The 25,978-nt window shown below is 41.2% G+C and overlaps 1 protein-coding gene across 5 annotated transcripts in view; it reads left to right on the forward strand.

The window, feature by feature from the left end:
* cnot6 (CCR4-NOT transcription complex subunit 6) overlaps positions 1-25,978 on the forward strand; it is an 86,107-nt gene that overhangs the window by 42,072 nt on the left and 18,057 nt on the right. For all 5 annotated transcript variants that reach the window (XM_033029414.1, XM_033029415.1, XM_033029413.1 and 2 more), the window contains 3 exons: positions 8,380-8,465; positions 10,457-10,561; positions 10,636-10,704. In XM_033029414.1, coding sequence (XP_032885305.1) covers positions 8,380-8,465; positions 10,457-10,561; positions 10,636-10,704 — 260 coding nt within the window. The remainder of the gene's footprint in view (positions 1-8,379; positions 8,466-10,456; positions 10,562-10,635; positions 10,705-25,978) is intronic.

Consider the following 25,978-nt stretch of genomic DNA (forward strand, 5'->3'; position numbering starts at 1 on the left):
ATGGTTTACATGGGGTGTCTTGAGATAGAGATAAAAATATCGATGAAAGCAAGGAAATTTGGACAGGATTGTAAAAGTTGTGAAATTTTGAGACCAGTTTCAAAAAAAATATTTTTTTCCTCCTTTGGTGGGGGGTGGGTGGGGGGGAGAGGGTAAGCATCCCCAGAGAACATGGATATCTGACATAGTTCCTGAAAAAGCAGTATTTGCTAATTGCAAATATTTATTTATTTATTTTTTTTTAATATATTTTTTTTTTTATTAGAAGTACGGTAAATTACAATAACACACAACACATATATCTTAATACATTTTTTGTACCGCTTCATTTTTTTTTTTTTTTAAAGCTTTAAGAAAAAGATAGAAGTAAGGAAAGTAAAGAAGGTGCGCAAGAGTTGTGAAGTGCAGAAGAGTGTTGGGAAAAGAAAGCCCCTTAGAAAAGAAGTTAGAGAAGGAAGTAAAGTAAGAAAGTAGACCCTAGAAAAGAAAGAAAAAGAAAGTAAGGACAATCGCTCTATTATAACATTAAACTCCGCAGAAAGACTACCAACCAAGTCTGTTTTTGTTGTTTTATCTCCCAATGCCAGGTCCTGATACCATTTATTTATTTATTTATTTATTTTAATTACTATTGCACCTCATGCTTGTAATAGGTCCATAAACGTAGACCACGTCTTTTGGAATTGGTTTGCTTTATCTGCTAAGAGGAATCTCATCTCTTCCAGATGTAATGTTTCAAACATATTTGATATCCACATTTTTATTGTTGGTGTGGGCGCATTTTTCCAGAATTTAAGTATGAGCTTTTTTCCCATTATTAGCCCGTAATTGAGTAAATTCTTCTGATACACGTTTAATTCAGGGATACCTTCCGATATCCCAAAAATGATCCATTCTGGTTTTGGTACCAGTTTTATTTTAATTAATTTTGAAAAAATATCAAATATTCCATGCCAGAATTTTTGGATTTTTGTACAAAAAACAAAAGAATGCGCTATGGTAGCTTCTTGACACAGACATTTATCACAGATTGGTGAAACATTGGGAAAGATTTTATTTAATTTAGTTTTTGAATAGTATAGTCTATGTAATGTTTTGAATTGGATAAGCGTATGTCGTACATTGATCGAGCATTTATGCACCTGTAGTAAATGTTTATCCCAGCTCTCTTTTGAAATTTTTATAGCTAATTCTTGTTCCCAGTCTCTTCTAATTCCATCTGTTGTGGGTATTTCTATGTTTAAAATAATATTATATAAGTACGATATTAAGTTAGCTGATTCCGCCTTTGTCTTCATTGCTTCATCCAGTAAGTCGGAAGGCATATTATGATAGTCTTTTGTGTATTTTTTCAAATAATCACAAATTTGAAGATATTTAAAATATTGGTTATTTTTCAAATTATATTTCAGTTGTAGTTGTTGAAATGATAGTAATTTTCCCACTTCATACAGATAATTGCAAATATTTAAAGCAAGCATTTGTTAAAGAATAGAATCCGGCATTAAATTACATTATATTTTAAATAGCAAAGCATCCAAAGTGTTGTACTCTAATTGGCAATTTGATTCATTGGATCGTTCTGTGGTTATGGAGGGATTAGATTATGCGTAGGCAGATAAGATTTGTTTGCATCATGTTTGGCACATACATTGTGGACCTGTTCCTGCACTGTGTTCTATGTTTAAAAATATTTGGGTACATGACTGTAAATGATTGGCTCTTATATTTAAATGTTCATTGTTTTCCTCAGACCTATATATTCCTCAGAAAAAATTGTACCTTTTTACTTGCCCTTCCTGAAGCACCCGTGGAAAATGTGGTAGTGAGTCATATTCTGGGACCACTGCTGCCCTGGGGAATATTGTCAGGTAGAAAGGTAGAAATCCAGGATTTAAACCCAACAGCAATGAAGGAACAGCATACATGACAAAAATTTACTTGGATTTCATCCTGCACTCAAATTTTCTTGGACCATCTCAGAGACAGAGCCCCCCCCCCCTCCCCCAGTCCTTACTTTCCACCCCATCAGCCGTCGCATACAACACATAATCCTCCGAAATTTCCGCCACCTCCAACGGGATCTCACTTATAGTCACATTTTCCCACCTCCACCCGTTTCTGCAACTCCCTGGTTAACTCATCCCTTCCCACCCAAACCACCCCCTCCCCTGGTACCTCCCCCTGCAACCGCAGAAGATGCAACACCTGTTGCTACACTTCCTCCCTTGACTCTGTCCAGGGACATCGACAATCCTTTCAGGTTAGGCAGAGGTTCACTTGCATCTCCTCCAACCTCATCTACTGTATCCGTTGTTCAAGATGTGGGCTCTTATACATCGGTGAGACCAAACGCAGACTGGGCGATTGTTTTGCGGAACACCTTCGCTCAGCCCCGCTTGAACCTACCTGATCTCCCGGTTGCTGGACGCTTTAATTCTCATTCCTATTCCTCCACAGACCTTTTGGCCTTGGTCCCCTCCATTGTCAGATTGAGGCTAAACGCAAATTGGAGGACCAGCATCTCATATTTCGGTTGGGCAGCTAACAGCCCAGTGGTATATTTCTTTCACTTCAGGTAGCCCTGGCATTCCCTCTCTCTTTCTATCTCTCCCCCACCCAAGTCACACTTTATCATTTTCCCGTACAAACAGCTAGCAATGCCCTGTTTCCTTTATCATTGTTAGTTTTTTGCATATCTTTCATTTATTGTTCTTTATCTCCGTATATCCCTCGTTTCTCTTATCCCTAGCCAGTCTGAAGTAGAGTCTCGACCCGAAACATCACCCATTCCTTCTCTCCAGAGATGCTGCCTGTTACTTTGAGCTGAGTTACTCCAGCTTTTTGTATCTATCTTTGATGTTGTCATGAACCTGTCCCCATTGTCGACAGGTTCTTGTTAGTATAGGTCACAGGTTTGATGGATGCTGCTGCAGTAACCTCGTCAAAAGCATAGATTGTATACCCTGCAGGCATGGAGGTTCTATGTTGAAATAATGCATTTGGCTAAAAGCTATTTTCATAGTTGTAATGCAACAGCTTGACTGGAAGTTGTGGTTACTTCGTGACCATAGGTTTTTACTGCTGTAATCTGAATGCTGTCTGGTCTTAAAACCTTTGCCTAGTACTCTTAACTTTTATTTTATATCACCTGTAGTGAATTGAATTAGCTGCAGACTGACTTCCATGATGGTGGAGATAGAGAGGAAGCCAAGGTGGTTTTATTAGCAAAGTGCATCTGGTTTAAAATAGTGAATGTTACAGCCTTGTCTTTAACACCCTCAATTTGGAACCAGCCAGTGTTAAGATGAAGATGTTTGTTGAACCTGCTTGTTTAATTATGTGTCACCTGGGGCTGGAGGAGATGGTGACTTGTGGATCAAATTGTCTAGAGGTAGGGAGCGTATGGAAGAATTTTGAAATGAATGAATTAAAACAAACGTAATAGAGCCAATATCGATCGGTGAGTTACGATTCATAGTTTAGATGAGGGTTCTTAACATTTTAGTCATGAGCAAATGTTCTCTGTTTCAAGTTTTGCAAAAATTGATATCATCATTCATATTTCAATGTTTCACTCAACTTCTTCCTGACCTCCATTGAATGTTAATGGAAATGTTGTCTAAAATCATGCTGCTTTAACTATGTCATGTACTTTCCAAATGGATTGATAATCAAACAAAATATTGATTTACACTGTCTGCTTCCAGTTAGCAGATTGAAAATCCATGTCTGTGTCTCTTGTTTCCCCCCCCCCCCCCTTCTGTACACCCCATCTTGTCTTTCTTTTTTGGCGATTTCAATTGCTTTCTTGAAACTGAAGAAATACATGGTCAAGGATACATCTCTCTTGCTATTTTGATGAGCCCAATGGCAGCCTTCTATTTCTGGTGCTGTTCTGCATAATTATTGGCAAGTTTTTGGGGTTGTTTCTTCACTGTGCAGGCAGTATGAAACAGGTGATTGTTGCATTTCATATTCGCCTTTTCAGCAAGGAGCAACTGAGGATTGCAACTTGAACACCATGTAGTAATTGTTATTTGTATAAACTTGCTCAATAATGACTGAACAGCGGTAGCATTTTCTTCAATGATTTAAATTGAGTTGATTGTTTGTTTGCCGACAATTGCTGCCAAAACTGAAGGTACAGGCATCTAATATATTGGGAAAATGTTGGAATTGAATGAAAATAGAAAACACTAGACTAAGTGGAACCCGTTGTGTCCCATGTTCACACGGGAAGGCTGGTCCCCCGACGCAATATTCCACCTCTCCACCAATTCCAATATTGGTGGCCAGTGGGGGGGCTTTCTGGAGTGCTGGTATGGGTTCTTGGGGGTGGCAGCTCAGTCCTTCAAGCCTGATCTGCTGGCAGCTCATTCACGGCTGGTAGGCTGGCAGTTGACTCATGACTATTCCTTGAAATTCCATTTCAAGCAGGGTGCAAGGCCACCAAATTCAAGTGCAGTTTCATAACACTTCAAGCAGGATGCAAGGCCGCCAAATTCAAGTACAGTTTTATTCCACTTCAAGCAGGGTGCAAGGCCACCAAATTCAAATGCAGCTTCATGCCATTTCATGCAGGGTGAAACCACCATAAAATCACACAAAACACCAAACCCACAGTTCAGTAGACATTCAGTGTGTTCAGTTGATTTACAGCTCAGACAGAGTCATGACCTCTCCCTCCCCCATCATGCAGACACTGAGCCACACCCACACTTCCGGGTGTTATAACCCCTCCCCCTCCCACTGGAAAAGGTGTGGCTTTCAGGGCGTGATTGACAGGATAGAGATTCTCAACATTTGTTAAACACTAATAACACTTATTTTTCACTGATGGGAAGAATTCTCTGCACCTGCTCAGCGGAGGGGGGACTGAGTAAGGGCCAAAAATCACTGCCGAAAGTGGTAGCGTTTTATCTAAAATCAATATACAGTGCAAACAGGAAGAAAGTGCATTTGCAGTAGTGCCTTTTAACTTCAAGATAAAGCACCCAAGCTGCCATTTGCAGTAAGTAGTGCCTTTCAACTTCAAGCCAAAGCACCCAAGCCATCATTCGCAGTAAGTAGTGCCTTTCAACCTCAAGCCAAAGCACCCAAGCCATCATTCGCAGTAAGTAGTGCCTTTCAATTTCAAGCAAAGCACCCAAGCCACCATTTGCAGTAAGTAGTGCCTTTCAACTTCAAGCCAAACCACCCAAGCCACCATTTGCAGTAAGTAGTGCCTTTCAACTTCAAGCCAAGGCACCCAAGCCACCATTTGCAGTCAGTAGTGCCTTTCAACTTTAAACCAAAGCTCCCAAGCCACCATTTGCAGTAAGTAGTGCCTGTCAACTTTAAACCAAAGCTCCCAAGCCACCATTTGCAGTCAGTAGTGCCTTTCAACCTCAAGCCAAAGAACCCAAGCCACCATTTGCAGTAAGTAGTGACTTTCAAGCCAAAGCAGCCAAGCCACCATTTGCAGTAAGTAGTGCCTTTCAACTTCAAGCCAAAGCACCCAAGCCACCATGTGCAGTAGGTAGTGCCTTACAACTTCAAGCAAAACACCCAAGCCACCATTTGCAGTAAGTAGTGCCTTTCAACTTTAATCCAAAGTTCCCAAGCCACCATTTGCAGTAAATAGTGCATTTCAACTTCAAGCCAAAGCACCCAAGCCACCATTTGCAGTAAGTAGTGCTTCAACTTGATGCCACCATTTGCAGTAAGTAGAGCCTTTCAACTTCAAGCCAAATCACCCAAGCCATCATTTGCAGTAAGTAGTGCCTTTCAACTTCAAGCCAAGGCACCCAAGCCACCATTTGCAGTCAGTTGTGCCTTTCAACTTTAAACCAAAGCTCCCAAGCCACCATTTGCAGTAAGTAGTTCCTGTCAACTTTAAACCAAAGCTCCCAAGCCACCATTTGCAGTAAGTAGTTCCTGTCAACTTTAAACCAAAGCTCCCAAGCCACCATTTGCAGTAAGTAGTGCCTTTCAACTTCAAGCCAAAGCACCCAAGCCACCATTTGCAGTAGGTAGTGCCTTTCAACTTCAAGCCAAAGCACCCAAACAACCATTTGTAGGCAGTGCCTTTTTACTTCAAACAAACCATATTTTCATTTTCCAACCACATTAAGGGTACTCACAGTTGTGTATACATTTGTTCAGTGTTATTCAGAGCTCAGAGAGACGTGAGCCTTGGCTTCATTCATCTGGCAGACACTGAGTGAGGCACACCACTTCCTGGTTTTATAGTCCCTCCCCCTCCCTCCAGCAGGTGCAGCAGAGAGAATGGTGATTTTCTTTAAACTTCAAGCCAAAGCTCCCAAGCCACCATTTGCAGTAAATAGTGCATTTCAACTTCAAGCCAAAGCACCCAAGCCACCATTTGCAGTAAGTAGTGCCTTTCAACTTCATGCCACCATTTGCAGTAAGTAGTGCCTTTCAACTTCAAGCCAAGGCACCCAAGCCACCATTTGCAGTAAGTAGTGCCTTTCAACCTCAAACCAAAGCACACAAGCCACCATTTGCAGTAAGTAGTGCCTTTCAACTTCAAGTAAAACACCCAAGCCACCGTTTGCAGTAAGTAGTGCCTTTCAACTTCAAGTCAAACCTCCCAAGCTATCATTTGCAGTAAGTAGTGCCTTTCAACTTCAAGCCAAAGCACCCAAACAACCATTTGCAGGCAGTGCCTTTTTACTTCAAACCACATTAAGGGTACTCACAGTTGTGTAGACATTTGTTCAGTTTTATTCAGAGCTCAGAGAGACGTGACCCTTGGCTTCATCCATCTTGCAGAGTGTGAGTGAGGCACACCACTTCCTGGTTTTATAGTCCCTCCCCCTCCCTCCAGTATGGGCAGCAGGGAGAATTGTGATTTTTTACAAACATTAATATCTCTCTGATTTGTCATCGATGGGGAAAATCCTCCGCACCCGTAAGGCGGAGGGGGGCTCTGAGCGAGGTGGCCAAAAATGACGGCCTTAGGTGGCGGCGTTCTGTCAGAAATCGCAGCACAGTGGGCCAAAAGCGGTCAAGGTCAGAGATTTAGTAATATAGATATGAAACAGCCATTTACGTAATGACAGGCACTGAGTTGAGGAAAAAGCTCTGGTGAAATATTATTGTTCTGAAACCACATGTTTTTCTTTCCATGAATGTGGTCTGTATATTTTCTGTTTTTCTCCATCTCCAAATCTATAATTTGTTTTTCTGGGAAAATAGATTATAGAAAAATGAGTGGAAAACTGGGATTGCTTAGAGCGGGCGGACGAGATGGGCCAAATGACCACTACTTCTGCAAGAAGAAAATATGAAGTTGTAAATAAAGTTTGAGAGAATCAGAAGTTCAATGGAGGTGTAATTTGGTGTAATGATGAAGAATGAAAGATTGGATTGGACTAAAGTACAAGAGAGCAAAAATACATTTAAACTCTTGAGAAAAATTAAAAATGTTAAATAGTTCTGGCTAAATGCTGAAATAAGACATGAACAGTTCAATTTGTTGCCTTTTGAGGCCAGGAAGATTGCTTGGCATGGGCTTAACAATTATATAGTTTTTTTAAAAGGTATTACTGATTTTAATTTATTTTTTATTAGAAGTACAGTAAATTACAGTAATAAACATCACATATATCTTATTACATTTGTTGTACCACTTCGTTTTTCGAGCTTTAAAAAAGGTAGAAATAAAAGAAGTAAGGAAAGTGAGCAAGAGTCGTGAAGGTGCAGGAAAGTGTTGGGAAAAGAAAGCCCCTTAGAGAAGAAGTTAGAGAAGGAAGTAAAGAAAGGAAATAGACCCTAGAAAGAAAAGGAAAAAAAGGAGAAACAATCGCTCTATTATAACACAAAACTCCACAAAAAAGGATATACCAACCGTGTTTTAAAAACCATTTATTTTTTTAGATTACTATTGCACCTTATGCTTGTAATAGTTCCATAAATGCAGACCACGTCTTTTGGAAGTGGTCTGCTTTGCCTGCTAGGAGGAGTCTCATCTCTTCCAGGTGTAATGTTTCTAAGGTATTACTGATTTAAATTACTGACTAACCTTTTGTGATAATATTCGGGGGTGATTATTATGCAACTCCGGGAAATTCTCAATTGAGGATGGGGCTGTTTCTGAAGGGAAGTAAATTGTCCTAGTCCTAGATATTTGCCATGCAATAGCATATTTTGATTCTATGTACTGTGATTTGTACATTTAATAACTATGTGCCACTTCTCCAATCTGTTATGCAAAATTATTATGCTTTTAACTCTCAGTAATCTGGTGCCCTTGGCACATTCAGAAACTGTCAGCAACAGATGTTTTCCTTCCACAAGTAGATGAGAAATAGCTTTCATAAAATCTTTTGTTGTACACGTATTGAACTGTTTTAATCCTCTTTATTAATTCAGGGAACTGCTTTTGAACAATAACCTGTTACGGGTTCTACCATTTGAACTTGGAAAGTTGTTTCAATTACAGACCCTGGGTTTGAAAGGTAAGATATCCATCATGAAATTAATTCGATTTTATCCTCTTCATAAATACATTTTTGTTTATTGTATTACAATATATTTGTTTTCTTTTCTTCATTCTGGATATCATCGATTACCAGTGAAGTATAATTTTACTATTGTTATTTGGCTTCTGGAATTTGTGAAATGGTTGCTTTGAAAGTGTGAGCAGTATGGTTGTTGGTAGGCTACTTGATTGTATGTGTGGGTGGACATGATGGAGTGGCAGGAAAAGGCTGCCAAACCCGTTCTTGTAATCGTAGAAATATAAGCACCTACCCACAGACCTACATAGTTTAATAGATTGTAAATTGAAGCTATACCCTACCGGTTTCTATGACTCTACAACTTGATGACTTAATTGATAATTAAGTATTCATCTCACTTTTAAAACTCTTTTTCTATGTTTGTAAATTCTCTCAAGTAGTTTGTTTGTAAGATTGCTGTTGTTGTTTGTCACCTGTTGACTAGTAAGATCAAGCCTTCTAGTTTAGTGTGATGCACGATTGCTAATTATAGAAGTGATATCAAATAAGGGAACAGACCTTGGAGGTAATGACTTTTAGATTGGAAGGAGATGAGAAACTGTATTTACCGCTGATTGTTAAAGATGGTAGTTATAACATAATATAAGCAGAATACTGAGCAGCACACATACATGGGAAATGAATTGCCCGATTGTATTTGAATGCATAGCTTAGAGGGATAATGACTAAGAAAATTGTGCTGTATTCATTACATTGAATAAATTCCCAGTTAATAAAGATTTGGGAAATTAATTGATGCTGATCAGTTAAAGTTTGAAAGGAGATTTGATAGAAGTTTGCAAGATTATGATCGGTTTAGATAAGTTAAATAGAGAAGTTTTTCAACAGTCTTATATTAATCCTATTAACAAATGGTTCAAGGACTTGGAGGCACAGTGCAACTAAGCTTGCCTATTGCCCTATAGTCTAAAATATAATCTGCTATCATTCTTAGCTATTATTCAATCTGATCTAAAACGACCATATTAGTGAAGACACACAAGGATGGAGTAAATCAGCGGGTCAGGCAGCACTCCTGGGGAACATGGATAGATGACATTTCGGGTCGGGACTCATCTTCGATATTTCTTGCTATTCCAGCTGTTTTTAAACAACTTCTGCATACATTTACTTGAATCTGCTTTTAAAAGTCAGTAGCAACATTGTAAAAGATCGCAGTTAGACTTCCTCATACACTGAGGATGGAATCTGTAGGCAAGAGATTGGTTTCTTTTTTAGGTTGAGAAACAAAAAACGTAAATACCATGCTAAAAAGTTAATCTTGTGAATGAATGAAATCTCAAATGACATCAGACTTGCAATGTGAAGGGTTCCATATGCTTCAATCTTCCAAAATGTTATGAAGTCATATTTTGGGGAAACTGTTTAATCCTGAGAAAATTGCAAGATTGTCATAATTTGTTACTCGAGTCCAATCCTGACATCAGCTCGGAGTGAATGTTAATTGTTAGGATCCTTCAAGTTCCACCCCACATTTTATCAAATAAATTTGCTTTAAATTGTTGTTTAAACTTTAGCCTAATAATCCTTAAAACACGGGCCTTCAAATTGTTTCACTGATATTCCTATGTTTTTATTAGATGAGTACAATAGCGCTCCAATACATGGTTCTTCAGACCACCGAGTTAATTAATTACTGAGAGAGTTTTTAAGTTTAAGTTACTTTTAAGTCTGAGTGCTTACATTTACCACACGTCTTTTAATTATTAGGGGCTATTTGGAACCATGATAGATTTGATGAAATAGAAATAAAGTAAAAGGTGTTGTGGTTGCCTGAACTAAAGTAGCACATTGATTAAATATGTATGATCAAGTGAAGAGCCTGCAAGTATATGAGGTTAAAATATTATTTGTAATCATAGCAAATAAAGTTGCTGTCCACAATTGATTTGCAAACTGGTTAGCTGAAACTTTAATATGATTTGTAGGCAACCCTCTGGCACAAGAAATCCTTAGTCTCCATCAGGAACCAGATGGAACACGTAGGCTGCTGAATTACCTGCTTGATAATTTGGCAGGTACTTCAAAAAGAAGTAAGTAACACAACCTACAGTTTTTATTTAATTGTACAAATTATATTGAATTAATGTTTGGTTTTTGTTAATAGTTCAGCAAGACCAGCCACCACCTCGATCATGGGTTGTCGTACAAGAACCAGAGAAGGCACATCCCTCAGGTGAAGTAAATTGTCTTGATTGATGTAAAATGTTGAATTTCAGTGCAGCAAAAACTAGCAATTGCAATACAATTAGAAGCTTTTCAAAGTGGATCTTGAGATCAGAAGGTCATGAATTTAATCCTCTATTTTAGTAATTAGTAAAATAAAACACACACACGCACACGCACACACACACACACTTCCCATTGCCTTCTATTTTGCAAGCCAAAAATCTGCATTGAATCCGGTTTTCTTTCACCTTGAGATCTGGCGAGTCACTGGCGAGACTAGTATGTATTGCCTTTCAGAAGGTGGTGATTAACTACCACCTTGAACTGCAGCAGTGCTTCTGGCGGAGTAACTCCCACTGTTCCTCTGGGTAGCGTTTCTAGGACTTGGACTCAACAAAGATGAAGCATTATGATGAAGCATTAACAATGTATTTTGTTAGAATTATGTACAACTTGGAGGGGATGTGCAGGTGGTGGTATTCATGTACCCCACCTGCACTTGGCCATCTTGAAGTTATGTTGCAATTTATGGAAATACTGTTGTAATCCAGGTAAATAACTGCAGTGCGTGTTGTGAATCGTACACATTGTCGGCGTTAAGTACCAATTGTGAAGGTATACCAGTTGAGTGTGCTGCATTGTCCTGATTGGCGATGAGCTTCTTGAGTTGGTGAGCTGCACCCTTCCAGGTTATGGGGAAGACAGACAGGTGGGCAGAGGGGGTGGGGTAGCTCTGTTGGTAAGGAATGAAATTCAGTCCATTGCAAGGGGTGACATTGAAACAGGAGCTGTGGAGTCAGTATGGATAGAACTAAGGAATTGTAAGGGTAAAATGACCCTAATGGGACATCTACAGGCCCCCAAACACACACCTGGATATGGGGTGCAAGTTGAATCCAGAGTTAAAATTGGCAAGTCATAAAGGTAATGCTACAGTTGTTATGTGAGATTTCAAGTAGACTAGGAAATTTCAAGTAGACTAGAGCAAGTAGACTAGGAAAATCAGGTTGGTACTGGACCCCAAGAAAGGGAGTTTGTGGAGGGCCTTTATGATGGATTCTTAGAGCAGCTTGTACTGGAGCCTGGAGCCTACCAGGTAGAAGGCAATTCTGGATTTAGTGTTGTGCAATGAACCGGATTTGATAAGGGAACTTGAGGTTAAGGAGCCATTAGGAGGTAGTGACCATAATACGGTAAGTTTTAATCTACAATTTGAGAGGGAGAAGGATGAATCGGAGGTGTCCATGTTATAGTTAAACAAAGGGGACTATGGAGCCATGAGGGAGGAGTTGGCCAAAGTTAACTGGAAAGATACCCTAGCAGGGATGACACTGGAACAACAATGGCAGATATTTTTGGGAATAATACAGAAGGTGCAGGATCAGTTCATTCCAAAGAGGAAGAAAGATTCCAAGGGAGGTAAGGGATGACTGTGGCTGACAAGGGAAGTATTAAAAATACTTCTCTTTTATTTTTATTAAAAATAAAAGAGAAGAAGTACAGCATAGCAAAGATGAGTGGGAAGCAAGAGGATTGGGTACTGTTTAAAGAACAGAAGATAACTGAAAAGGCAATATGGGGAGAAAAGATGAGGTACAAAGGTAAGCTAGCCAAGAATATAAAGGAGGATAGTAAAAACTTCTTTAGGTATGTGAAGAGGAAAACATGAGTTAAGACCAAAGTAGGACCCTTGAAGACTGAAAAAGGTGTATTTATTATGGGGACAAGGAAATAGCAGACGAGTTGAACAGGTACTTTGGATCCGTCTTCACTAAATAGGACACAAACAATCTTCCTGATGTACTACTAGTGGCCAGAGGATCTGGGGTGACAGAGGAATTGAAGGAAATCCACATTCGGCAGGAAATGGTGTTGGGTAGACTGATGGGACTGAAGGCAGATAAATCCCCAGGGCCTGATGGTCTGCATCCCACGGTACTTAAGGAAATGGCTCTAGAAATCGTGGAAGCATTGGTGATAATTTTCCAATATTCTTTTTATTCAGGATCTGTTTCTGTGGATTGGAGGGTAACTAATGTTATTCCACTTCTTAAGAAAGGCAGGAGAGAGAAAACTGAATTATAGACCCGTTAGCCTGACATCGGTGGTGGGGAAGATGCTGGAGTCAATCATAAAAGATGAAATAGTGAATTTACGAAGGGGAAATCATTCTTGATGTCTTCTGGAATTTTTTGAGGATGTAACTGGGAAATTGGACAAGGGGGAGCTAGTGGATGTAGTGCACCTGGACTTTCTGAAAGCATTTGATAAGGTCCCACATGGGAGATTACTGGGCAAATTTAGGCACATGGTATTGGGGGTAGAGTGTTGACATGGATAGAAAATTGGTTGGCAGACAGGAAGCAAAGAGTAGGGATTAACGGGTCCCTTTCAGAATGGCAGGCAGTGACTAGTGGGGTACCGCAAGGTTTGGTGCTGGGACCGCAGCTATTTACAATATACTTCAATGAATTAGATGAAGGGATGCAAAGTAACATTAGCAAATTTGCAGATGACACAAAGCTGGGTGGCAGTGTGAACTGTGAGGAGGATGCTATGAGAATGCAGGGTGACTTGGACAGGTTGGGTGAGTGGGCAGATGCATGGCAGATGCAGTTTAATGTGGATAAATGTGATTCACTTTGGTAGCAAAAAACAGGAAGGCAGATTATCTAAATAGTGTCGTTGGGAAAAGAGGAAGTACAATGGGATCTGAGGGTCCTTGTTCATCAGTCTATGAAAGTAAGCATGCAGGTACAGCAGGTAGTGAAGAAAGCGAATGGCATGTCAAGTCAAGAATTTATTGTCATGTGTCCCAGATAGGACAATGAAATTCTTGCTTGCTGCAGCACAGCATAATATTGTAAGCAAAAATACAGAACCATTCAGTTCAATATACACATAAATAAGCAGATATTATGCAATAGTCTGTTACAGTTCAGAGTCTGTTTGTTGGTGAGTTTAATAGCCTGATGGCTGTGGGGAAGAAGCTGTTCCTGAACCTGGATGTAATAGATCTCGGGCTCCTGTACCTTCTGCCCGATGGTAGCAGAGAGATGAGTGCGTGGCCAGGATGGTGTGGGCCGTTGATGATGTTGGCTGCCTTTTTGAGGCAGCGACTGCGATAGATCCCTTCGATGGTGGGGAGGTCAGAGCCGATGATGGACTGGGCAGTGGTCACAACTTTCTGCATCCTTTTCCGCTCCTGGACGCTCAAGTTGCCGAACCAAGCCACGATGCAACTGTGCACCTGTAGAAATTCGAGAGAGTCCTCATACTGACTCTCCGTAGTCTTCTCAGGAAGTAGAGACACTGATGTGCTTTCTTTATGATTGCATCAGTGTGCTGGGACCAGGAAAGATATTCGGAAATGTGCACGCCCAGGAATTTGAAGTTCTTGACCCTTTCCACCATCGGGATATAAACGGGATTGTGTGTCCGTATCCTACCCATTCCAAAGACCACCATCAGTTCCTTGGTTTTGCTAGTGTTGAGAGCCAGGTTATTGTGCTGGCACCATTTGGTCAATCGGTCTATCTCACTTCTATACTCTGACTCGTTCCCATCAGTGATTCGTCCCACAACAGTGGTGTCATCGGCGAACTTGATGAAGGAGTTTGCACTATGTCTGGCTACGCAGTCATGAGTATAGAGTGAGTAAAGCTGAGGGCTGAGCACGCAGCCTTGCTGATTGTTGGCGCTCCCGTGCTGATTGTTATCGAGGATGACACATTTCCACCAATACGGACAGATTGTGGTCTGTGGATGAGGAAGTCGAGGATCCAATTGCAGAGGGATGCGCGGAGACTGAGAGCTTGGTAACCAGCTTGGAGGGGATGTTTGTATTAAATGCCGAGCCGTAGTCAATGAATAACAGCCTGACATATGAATTTTTGTTGTCCAAGTGGTCCATAGCAGAGTGGAGAGCCCGTGAGATCGCATCCACCGTTGATCTGTTATGGCAGTAAGCGAACTGCGGTGGGTCGAGGTTGTTGTCGAGGTAGGAGTTGAGATGCGCCATAATCAACCACTCAAAGCACTTCATCACCACAAACGTTAGTGCCACTGGTCAATAGTCATTGAGTCATGTCACCTTGCTCTTCTTGGGCACCGGTATAATTGATGCCTTTTTAAAGCAGGTGGGAACCTCAGACCTCAGAAGTGAGAGGTTGAGAGGTCTGTAAAAACTCCACAGCCAGTTGGTCCGCACAGGTTTTTAGAACAGGACAGGTTATGCCATCAGGTCCAGGCGCTTTCCGAGGGTTCAACATCTTGTTGAATCTTCAGGGGGAAGGATGTTCTGACGTCGGCCTCTGTGACTGTGACGGAAATATCATCACGGCGAATTGGGGCTCGGGAAGGCACATCAGTGTTCTCCTTATCAAAGCATGCGTAAAACGCATTGAGCTCATCAGGGAGTGATGTTTCACTGACATTTGAGCTGCCTCCTGATTTCACCTTATAGGAGGTGATGGCATTCAAGCCCTGCCACAGTTGCCGAACATCCGTCTCATCCTCCAGCTTGGAGCAGGTCCCTTTTGGCCTTTTTGATGGCCTTACCTAGGTCATATCTGAACATCTTATAGGCCTCTGTATCTTCCGACCTGAATGCCCGTGATCTGGACTTCAGAAGAGTGCGGATCTCATGGTTCATCCAAGGCTTCTTGTTGGGATGCAGTCCTCCACACATTTCTTTATGAAGTCTGTAACGACTGTGGCATATTCGTTCAGGTCCATTGCCAAGTCCCTGAACATTGCCCAGTCTACAGACTCCAAACAGTCCTGGAGTTGTTCCTCTGCCCTGCCCCCGCCCCCCCTCTTGTGCCTTTCATCCGCAGCACTTGCAACCCGCGGAGGTCTGTTGGGTTTTGGCGGGTTTTTCAAATAGTAATGACAAGGGCATATATAAAAAAGAGATCCAAGCCAACTTGGAACAAAGAATGAGATTAAGGAAATTGTTAAGGGATATGGAAATGGCATAGAAGTTTCGAATCAGTCTTTACTAAAGATCATAGAGGGGCGCAAGATAGGCCACTCATGCAAAATCCAATGGACTGACGTGTAGTACGCTACGGAGCGTACCGTCCGCCATTTCAGTAAACCCGACCAGACTTCAGTTATGCCTCTCACAGTGTAATCAGCGTTGCGGGGGAACAGTTTGTGTGTTTTTAAATGGTTTTTTTAATTTTCCTTTTAATGGCTAGTGTTTGAATTGATTTTTGTATTAAACTTGCTGTCATCAGCGTTGCGGGGAAACAGTTTATGTGTTTTTAAATGTTTTTTTATATAATATAAACACACGCATACACACACACATATATATATATCAGGCACGTGCCTGACGAACCATTATGAAATGGTAATCGTTAAATATAAATGTAAATAGTAAAGGCATGGGAGAATTATGCCTATCGAAGAGATCGATCTCTTAGGTAGGCATAATTCTCCGTGCCTTTCATCCGCAGCACTTGCAACACGCGAAGGTCTGTGCAGCCCACGTGCCGTCAGCGCTGCTTCAAGCTGTCAATTACAAGCGGGGCTGAAGGCAGCTGAAATTCTGCCATTGCAGTACTGCACATGCGCAGCAGCCTTCTGCGCATGCGCAGCTGAAGCTCCTTGGCGGGTTTTTCAAATATGGATTGTCATTATTTTAAGAGTATCTTAGGAAACAAAGAGAGAAGAATGGAGTTCGTGCACCAATAATGTGGTAAGTACATTTCTTGGTGCTATATGTTTTAAAATACCGTATTTCCCAGTGTGGGGGGGGAGAGCTCCTTTCACAGCATTTGGGGAGTCTGGCCCGGGGTATAGTTGCGGGGAGGGAAGGAGCGTAGTGTAGGAGGGGGTCAGGGATCAGGCCAGTAACCCACTTGCAACGCTCCGGGCACAGAGCCACCGCATTGTGGCCGAGGGGAGAGTAGCTCGGGTGGCTGCGTGCGGCCGCCGGGACCAGACAGCCCCTTCTGCCGGCCCCCGCTCACCTCTGACAGTGCTCTCCGACTGAATATCTCTCACCTGCCGCTCACCGGCTTCGTTCATGTCAGCCGCTTCCCGCAAATCCTTAAATTCCCACAGCCAAGTAACCTCAATTGGTCCCTTGAACCCGCTGTCGGAGTTTAAGGATTTGCGGGAAGCGGCTGACATGAGTGAGCATGTCAGCCAGCGGGCAAGAGAGAGGTTTTTAGACGGAGAGCACTTAAGTGTGCTCTTGTAATTTTGTTCAGATTAAAAGGAGGTGCCAGACAAATCAGTGTCGATTCTGTATTTGGACTTCCTGGAGGCTTTCAACATCAGAAAAGGTTAGGTTTCAAGAGCCCTTTTGTTGAAGGTAATATTGTATCGACAGAGGATATCAGTGAGTTGAGACAAAAGTGCTTTTTTCAGCTTGCCAATCAGAGGTTGGCTCAGCGATCATTATTGAGAAAACGACTGCTTAGGCACATTCTTTAGAAAATGAAACAAAATGTCACACGCGTGACCAGATGTCATCACAAAGTAATACATTAAAAAATACTCTTAAAAAATAATGACAATCCATATTTGAAAAACCCGCCAAGGAGCTTCAGCTGCGCATGCGCAGAAGGCTGCTGTGCATGCGCAGTACTGCAAAGGCAGAATTTCAGCTGCCTTCAGCCCCGCTTGTAATTGACGACTTGAAGCAGCGCTGACGGCACGTGGGCTGCACAGACCTTTGTGTGTTGCAAGTGCTATGTATGTATATGTATGTGTATGTAGCGTACTACACATCAGTCCATTGGATTTTGCATAGTGGTCTATCTTGCGCCCCCCTATGATCTTTAGTAAAAACTGATTCGAAACTTCTATGCCATTTCCATATCCCTTAACAATTTCCTTAATCTCATTCTTTGTTCCAAGTTGGCTTGGATCTCTTTTTTATATATGCCCTTGTCATTACTGTTTACATTTCTTACTAGTTTGCTCTCAGTTTTGCTGCTTCAATTATCTTTTGTGTTTAGATTCTGATTTTTTTTTCCTGTTTAACTGCCACTAACTTTACCCTCCATTTTGAATTATTTGATACTCTCCATGGTTGGTCATAGTCGGCTTCTCAGAGTCAGCATACTAAATTGCACCATATTAAATTATATCATGTTATGATCTCTACTTCCTGGTAGATCTTTTACTCTGCAGTAAATTAATAAACATGCCTCATTAGCCACGCCCAGATCCAAGCTGTCGTGTTTCCTGGTTGATCTCATGATATAGTGCCTTCCATAATGTTTGGGACAAAGACCCATCATTATTTTATTTGCCTCTGTACTCCACAATTTGAGATTTGTAATAGAAAAAAAATCACATGTTAAAGTGCACATTGTCAGATTTTATTAAAGGGTATTTTTACACATTTTGATTTCACCATGTAGAAATTACAGCTGTGTTTATACATAGTCCCCCCATTTCAGGGCACCTTTATGCAGGTACATGAGAGCTCTCAGCACCTAGCCTTTCCATCACCTTTGGAAACTTTTATTGGTGTTTATCAACATGAGGACCAATGTTGTGCCAATGAAAGTCAAAGAAGCCATTATGAGACTGAGAAACAAGAATAAAACTGTTAGACATCAGCCAAACCTTAGGCTTACCAAAATCAACTGTTTGGAACTAGTTACTAATCGCAAAGGGACTGGCAGGCCAAGGAAGACCTCCACAGCTGATGACAGAACAGAAACACCCTTCGGGAGTCAGGCGTGGATTTGTCAATGACCACTGTCCACAGAAGACTTCATGAACAGAAATACAGAGGCCACACTGCAAGATGCAAACCACTGGTTAGCCGCAAAAATAGCATGGCCGGGTTACAGTTTGCCAAGAAATACTTTAAAGCGCAACCACAGTTCTGGAAAAAGGTCTTGTGGACAGATGAGATGAAGATTAATTTATATCAGATTGATTGATGGTAAGAGCAAAGTATGGAGGAGTGAAGGAACTGCCCAAGATCCAAAGCATACCACCTCATCTGTGAAACACAGTGGTGGGGGTGTTATGGCCTGGGCATGTATGGCTGCTGAAGGTACTGGCTCACTTATCCTCATTGATGATACAACTGCTGATGGTAGTAGCATAATGAATTCTGAAGTGTATAGACACATCCTATCTGCTCAAGTTCAAACAAATGTCTCAAAACTCATTGGCTGGCGGTTCATTCTACAGCAAGACAATGATCCCAAACATACTGCTAAAGCAACAGGAGTTTTTCAAAGCTAAAAAATGGTCAATTCTTGAGTGGCCAAGTCAATCACACGATCTGAACCCAATTGAGCATGCTTTTTATATGCTGAAGAGAAAACTGAAGGGGACAAGCTCCAAAACAAGCATAGGCTAAAGATGGTTGTGATACATGCCTAACAGAGCATCACCGGAGAAGACACCCAGCAACTGGTGCTGTCCATGAATCGCAGACTTCAAGCAGTCATTGCATGCAAAGGATATGCTACAAAATACTAAGCACGACTACTTTCATTTACATGACATTGCTGTGTCCCAAACATTATGGTGCCCTGAAATGGTGGGGACTATGTATAAACTGCTGTGATTTCTACATGGTGAAACCAAAATGTATAAAAATGGTCTTTATTAAAATCTTTCATTCTTTTAAAATCTTTTTATTAGTTTCTTTCCAAAAAACAAAAACAAAACAAAAAGAATAATATAACCATATAACATATAACAATTACAGCACGGAAACAGGCCATCTCGACCCTTCTAGTCCGTGCCAAACACGTATTCTCCCCTAGTCCCATATACCTGCGCTCAGACCATAACCCTCCATTCCTTTCCCATCCATATAACTATCCAATTTATTTTTAAATGATAAAAACGAACCTGCCTCCACCACCTTCACTGGAAGCTCATTCCACCACAGCCACCACCAATGATAATCATAACAAGGATATTGATACATAGGGATCAGGGTTACATTAATAACAGGTATAACCTAAATATGAGTCCAGTGTCAAAATACACATTGAATATAGACCTCACGGTCTCTATGTAAATATAGTTAAATGTTTAAAAGAAAACATATGTAGAAAATAACACAAAGATAAAAAGAAGGAAAAAAAAGGAAAAAAGGAAGAAACAAAACCCCCCTAAACTAAAGGGAAAAAAAGCAAAACAGAATCTGAGCTGAAAATTTCAACAATTTAAGCCTGTTTGTCGTCAAGTCCGTTCCACCATATAGAGGTAAAATAATTTTTATAACGGTTAGAGAGGGAGCAATTTATGTTGTGTGAAAGTGTTGAATAAATTTTCCCCAAGTCTTATCAAATTTAACCAAGGGTTCAACAATGTCACTCTTGATTTTTTCTAAATTTAAACATGATATCGTTTCAGAGTACCAATGGAGTGTGGTCGGAGGGTTGGAGTCTTTCCATTTAAATAAAATAGATCTTCTGGCGATTAATGTGGTAAAAGCAATCATCCGATGGGCGGAATGGGACAAATGAATTGAATCTAACATTGGTAGCCCAAAAATTGCAGTAATAGGATGAGGTTGTAAATCAATACCTAAAACTACAGAAACAGTATCAAAAATTTATTTCCAATATTTTAGTAGAGTTTGTCAAGAAGAAAAATGCAATCTGATCTTTAATAAAATTAACAAAATTTAAATCTTGAAGCAAAGTAGCATTAAATCGCCATTGTTTAGCACTAAACTTGGAACAGGTAGTTTGATTGATAGTTTCAATGGTGCGTGATCAGAAATACCAATTGCATCATACTCGCATGCAGTGATCGATGAAGCTAGCCGAGAATCTATTATAAAGTAGTCAATCCTAGAATAACTGATATACATGAGGGAAAAAAAGAAAATTATTTTGTCATTTGGGTGTAAGAATCTTCAAACTTCTAACATTCCAGAGTCAAGTAAAAAAGAATTGATAAAACTAGCTGATTTATTTGGAAGCACGTGATCAGATGTAGATCTGTCAATCAAGGGGTTCAGACATCAGTTGAAATCTCCACCCATTATTAAAAAGTGTTCATTTAAATTAGAAAAGGATGCAATTAACTGTTTAAAAAAAACTCAGGGTGATCAATATTTGGTGCATAAACATTCACCATAGCAACATTTTGGTTATAAAGAACACCAGTAATCACCAAAAATTAACCATATGGATCAGAAATTGTTTCATAATGAACAAACGGAATTAAGGAGTCAATAAAAATAGAGACTCCTTTCACCTTAGCCCGTGTATTTGAATGAAACTGCTGTCCAAAACTTGAAAAATCGTTGATTGTCATCTTGCCTTACACGAGTTTCCTGAACAAAAATAATCTGAGCATTTGGTCTGCGAAGAACTTTAAAAATTGTTTTCCACTTAATGGGATGGTTTAAGCCATTCACATTCCATGAAAGGAAGTTAATAACTTTATCAATATTGTTTGTAAAAATCATGTGGGATGTAAAGGGTTAATTTCTTAAAGCCTAATAGTTCATGATACTGGAAGAAGAAAAATCTAGGGCGGAGCCAGAAGTGACGACATTTCTGACATTTTTGTAGTTCTGATTTTGCACAAATGAAAAACACTAAGTAAGAAACAAAAGACCCCTCTCAATTTGGAATTGCTTAAATCAAAACTGAAAACTGGAGGAAACAATAACTTGAGAAATTAGAGTGGGTGGAGCTTTAACTTTGAGAAATGAGAGTGTGTGGAGCTCCCTGAGAGAATGTCTACAATAGAAATACACTTGGTTCTGTATATAGGTTAATAGTCAGAATATCGAGTAGTGATGGTACTGGCAGAATGGATGTGATGAAGGCCAGACTGGAATTCTCTGCCTCAGAGGGCGGTGGAGGCGGGTTCTCTGGATGCTTTCAAGAGAGCTAGAGAGGGCTCTTAAAAATAGCGGAGTCAGGGGATATGGGGAGAAGGCACTGATTGGGGATGATCAGCCATGATCACATTGAATGGCTGGCTCGAAGGGCCGAATGGCCTACTCCTGCACCTATTGTCTATTGTTATCAAAGCTGTTCTGTCTGGATATAAATAAAGATATGAAAGAGAATAGAGAGAGAAGGATGAGAAAAACCAGGTTGGAACTGTGAGATATAAAAAGGCACAATTGTTAGAAATATGACATAATGGTGTGCTCTAATGTCCACCCTGGTCAAGCAGCATCTGTGGAGTGGAAATTGAGGTTGTTGACTTTTCACTCAAGCCAGCCTGTTCTGACAAAGACTGGTTAACGGAAGTTGAATGCATTGTTGAATCTTGGGGTTATAAAGTTGTAAGATGAGATCCTGTTCTAGGATGGTCTGTTGCCTCCCTGGTGCCAGGGTTAAAGATATCACAGACCGACTTCAGAACATCCTCGAGGGGGAAGTTGAACAGCCGGCAGTAGTTGTGCACGTGGGCACGAATGACATCGGGAAGAAGAGGAAGGAGGTTCTGCAATATGAATTTAGAGAGTTAGGAAGAAGACTGAAAAGCAGGACTGCTAGGGTGGTCATCTCTGGATTGCTTCCAGTACCTCGTGCTAGTGAGGGCAGGAGCAGGGAGTTGTGGGATCTAAATGTGTGGCTGGGGGGCTGGTGCAGGGAGCAAGGATTTAGCTTTATAGACCACTGGGATCTCTGGTAGGGGTGACCTGTACAAAAGGGACGGGTTACACCTTAACTGTAGGGGACCGATGTTCTGGCAGGCCAGTTTGCTAGGGCTACACGTGTGGGTTTATAGAGCTGCCAAGTAGTACGGATTTCCCCTATTTTGTACGGAAATGCAATCAGAATACGGATGTACGGATTTGCTTTGTAAAATATGAATTTTTTAAAAACCAGCCCGACTTCCTGTTTCATCTTGCTGCTTAAAAAATGCAAGGTTATAAAAAGTCATACTGTACCTCTAAAATTTATAGCAGATGAAATCTATTAGTATTTTAAATTTCAAGATCTGGATTATTTTTGTGGGCTTTGATCTGCCTGTCCCGCTACAGGTTTAAACAGCGCTGTCAGTTTAACGCGTGGGAATAGAACAGCGCAATAGGTTCTAAAAATAGAGCTCCCAGCTGGAGCGCTATTGCCTTTAACATAGCGCTTTGGGCTTTACACATAACGCTATGGCCACAGCGCTATGGATCACAGACTGTTAAGAGAGGGAGAAGGGGAGAGAGAGTGGGAGGGAGGGAGAAAAAAAGGAAGGAGAGAGGGAGAGTGGGGGATGGAAAAAGGGAGGGAGAGGGAGGGAGGGAGAGAGAGGGGAGAGAGAGAGTGGAAGAGGGAGGCTTCCAAAATGGTTTCTGCATCATCATCATCTGGTGCTAAAAGGAGGAAGCAGCCGTTCAAACAGCAGTATACAAAGAGATGGCAATGAATGCATTGTCAAGTAAGGTGTGTAGAAGACATGTCAATTGGTAACAAAGTTATGCATTCTTGTACTCTTACATGGTTATGACCGCACATAAAAAAACACTTTTTTCAGCAAAATGGCACCGCGTAAAAATACTGATTTTCAGGTACTAGAATGCTGAAATGCTCTGACAAAACTTGGCAGCTCTGGGTTTAAACTAATTAGTGGGGGGGGGGGGGGTGAGGGATTGACAAATTGGGAGTATAAGGATGGAGTTAAAGGGGAAGTGTTTACAGGAAAAGTTACATAAGACTCCCGAATTAATGGGAAGGAATGTTCGAGAAGGGATAAGAGAGACAGGGCAAATAATGAGCGGTGTGAGAGGGGAGGTGAATACCGAAGTCAGAGTGTTGTATATGAATGCGCGAAGTATAAGAAATGAAGTAGACGAGCTTGAGGTTCAGTTAGAAATTAGCAATTATGATGTTGTGGGAATTACAGAGACATGGCTGCAAGAGGGCCAGGGCTGGGAACTGAATATTCAAGAGTATACCTCCTATCGAAAATACAGACAGGTGAGCAGAGGGGGTGGGGTAGCTCTGTTGGTGAGGAATGAAATTCAGTCCCTTGCAAGGGGTGACATTGAAACAGGAGATGCGGAGTCAGTATGGATAGAACTAAGGAATTGTAAGGCTAAAAAGACCCTAATAGGACTTATCTACAGGCCCCACAAACAGTAGCCTGGATAAAGTGTGTAAGTTGAATCAAGAGTTAAAATTGGCACTTCGTAAAGATAATGCTACGGTTGTTATGGGAGATTTCAACATGCAGGTAGACTGGGAAAATCAGGTTGGTACTGGACCCCAAGAAAGGGATTTTGTGGAGTGCCTTGGTGATGGATTCTTAGAGCAGCTTGTATTGGAGCCTACCAGGGAGAAGGCAATTCTGGATTTAGTGTTATGCAATGAACCGGTTTTGATAAGGGAACTTGAGGTTAAGGAGCCATTAGGAGGTAGTGACCATAATATGGTAAGTTTTAATCTCCAATTTGAGAGTGAGAAGGGTAAATCGGAGGTGTCAGTATTAAAGTTGAACAAAGGGGACTATGGAGCCATGAGGGAGGAGCTGGCCAAAGTAGACTGGAAAGATACCACAGCAGGGATGACTATGGAACAACAATGGCAGGTGTTTCTGGGAATAATACAGAAGGTGCAGGATCAGTTCATTCCAAAGAGGAAGAAAGATTCGAAGGGGAGTAAGGGGCAACCGTGGCTGACAAGAGACGTCAGGGACAGTAAAATTAAAAGAGAAGTACAACATAGCAAAGATGAGCGGGAAGCCAAGGAATTGGGTGGCGTTTAAAGAGCAACAGAAGATAACTAAAAAGGTAATACAGGGAGAAAAGATGAGGTAAGAAGGTAAGCTAGTCAAGAATGTAAAGGAGGATAGTAAAAGCTTCTTTAGGTATGTGAAGAGGAAAAAATGAGTTAAAACCAAAGTTGGACCCTTGAAGACTGAAAAAGGTGAATTTATTTTGGGGAACAAGGAGATGGCAGATGAGTTGAATAAGTACTTTATGTCCTTCTTCACTAAGGAGGACACAAACAATCTTCCTGATGTACTAGTGGCCAGAGGATCTGGGGTGACGGAGGAACTGAAGGAAATCCACATTAGGCAGGAAATGGTGTTGGGTAGACTGTTGGGACTGAAGGCTGACAAATCCCCAGGGCCTGATGGTCTGCATCCCAGTGTACTTAAGGAGGTGGCTCTAGAAATTGTGGACGCATTGGTGATAATTTTCCTATGTTCTATAGATTCAGGGTCTGTTCCTGTGGATTGGAGTGTAGCTAACGTTATCCCACTTTTTAAGAAAGGCGGGAGAGAGAAAACAGGGAATTATAGACCAGTTAGCCTGACATCGGTGGTGGGGAAGATGCTGGTCAATCATAAAAGATGAAATGACATTTGGACAGCAGTAACAGGATCGGTCTGATTTACGAAGGGGAAATCATGCTTGACTAGTCTTCTGGAATTCATTGAGAATGTAACTAGGAAAATGGACAAGGGAGAGTCAATAGATGTAGTGTACCTGGGCTTTCTGAAAGCATTTGATAAGGTCCCACATGGGAGATTAGTGGGCAAAATTAGGGCACATGGCATTGGGGGTAGAGTTCTGACATGGATAGAAAATTGGTTGGCAGACAGGAAATAAAGAGTAGGGATTAACGGGTCCCTTTCAGAATGGCAGGCAGTGACTAGTGGGGTACCGCAAGGCTCGGTGCTGGGAACGCAGCTATTTACAATATACATCAATGATTAAGATGAAGGGATGCAAAGTAACATTAGCAAATTTGCAGATGACACAAAGCTGGGTGGCAGTGTGAACTGTGAGGAGGATGCTATGAGAATGCAGGGTGACTTGGACAGGTTGGGTGAGTGGGCAGATGCATGGCAGATGCAGTTTAATGTGGATAAATGTGAGGTTATCCACTTTGGTAGCAAAAAAACAGGAAGGCAGATTTTTATCTAAATGGTGTCAAGTTGGGAAAAGAGGAAGTACAATGGGATCTGAGGGGTCCTTGTTCATCAGTCAATGAAAGTAAGCATGCAGGTACAGCAGGCAGTGAAGAAAGCGAATGGCATGTTGGCTTTCATAACAAGAAGAGTTGTGTATAGGAGCAAAGAGGTCCTTCTGCAGTTTTACAGTGCCCTAGTGAGGCCACACCTGGAGTATTGTGTGTAGTTTTGGTCCCCAAATTTGAGGAAGGACATTCTTGCTATTGAGGGAGTGCAGCGTAGGTTCACGAAGTTAATTTCTGGGATGACAGGACTGTCATATGTTGATAGAATGGAGCGGCTGGGCTTGTAGTTTAGAATTTAGAATCTCTGGAATTTGTATTTTAGAATTTAGAATCTCTGGAATTTAGGATGAGAGGGGATCTTTTTGAAATATGTAAGATTATTAAGGG

The sequence above is a fragment of the Amblyraja radiata genome, chromosome 11 (genome assembly GCF_010909765.2).
Source record: "Amblyraja radiata isolate CabotCenter1 chromosome 11, sAmbRad1.1.pri, whole genome shotgun sequence".
Classification (NCBI taxonomy): domain Eukaryota; kingdom Metazoa; phylum Chordata; class Chondrichthyes; order Rajiformes; family Rajidae; genus Amblyraja; species Amblyraja radiata.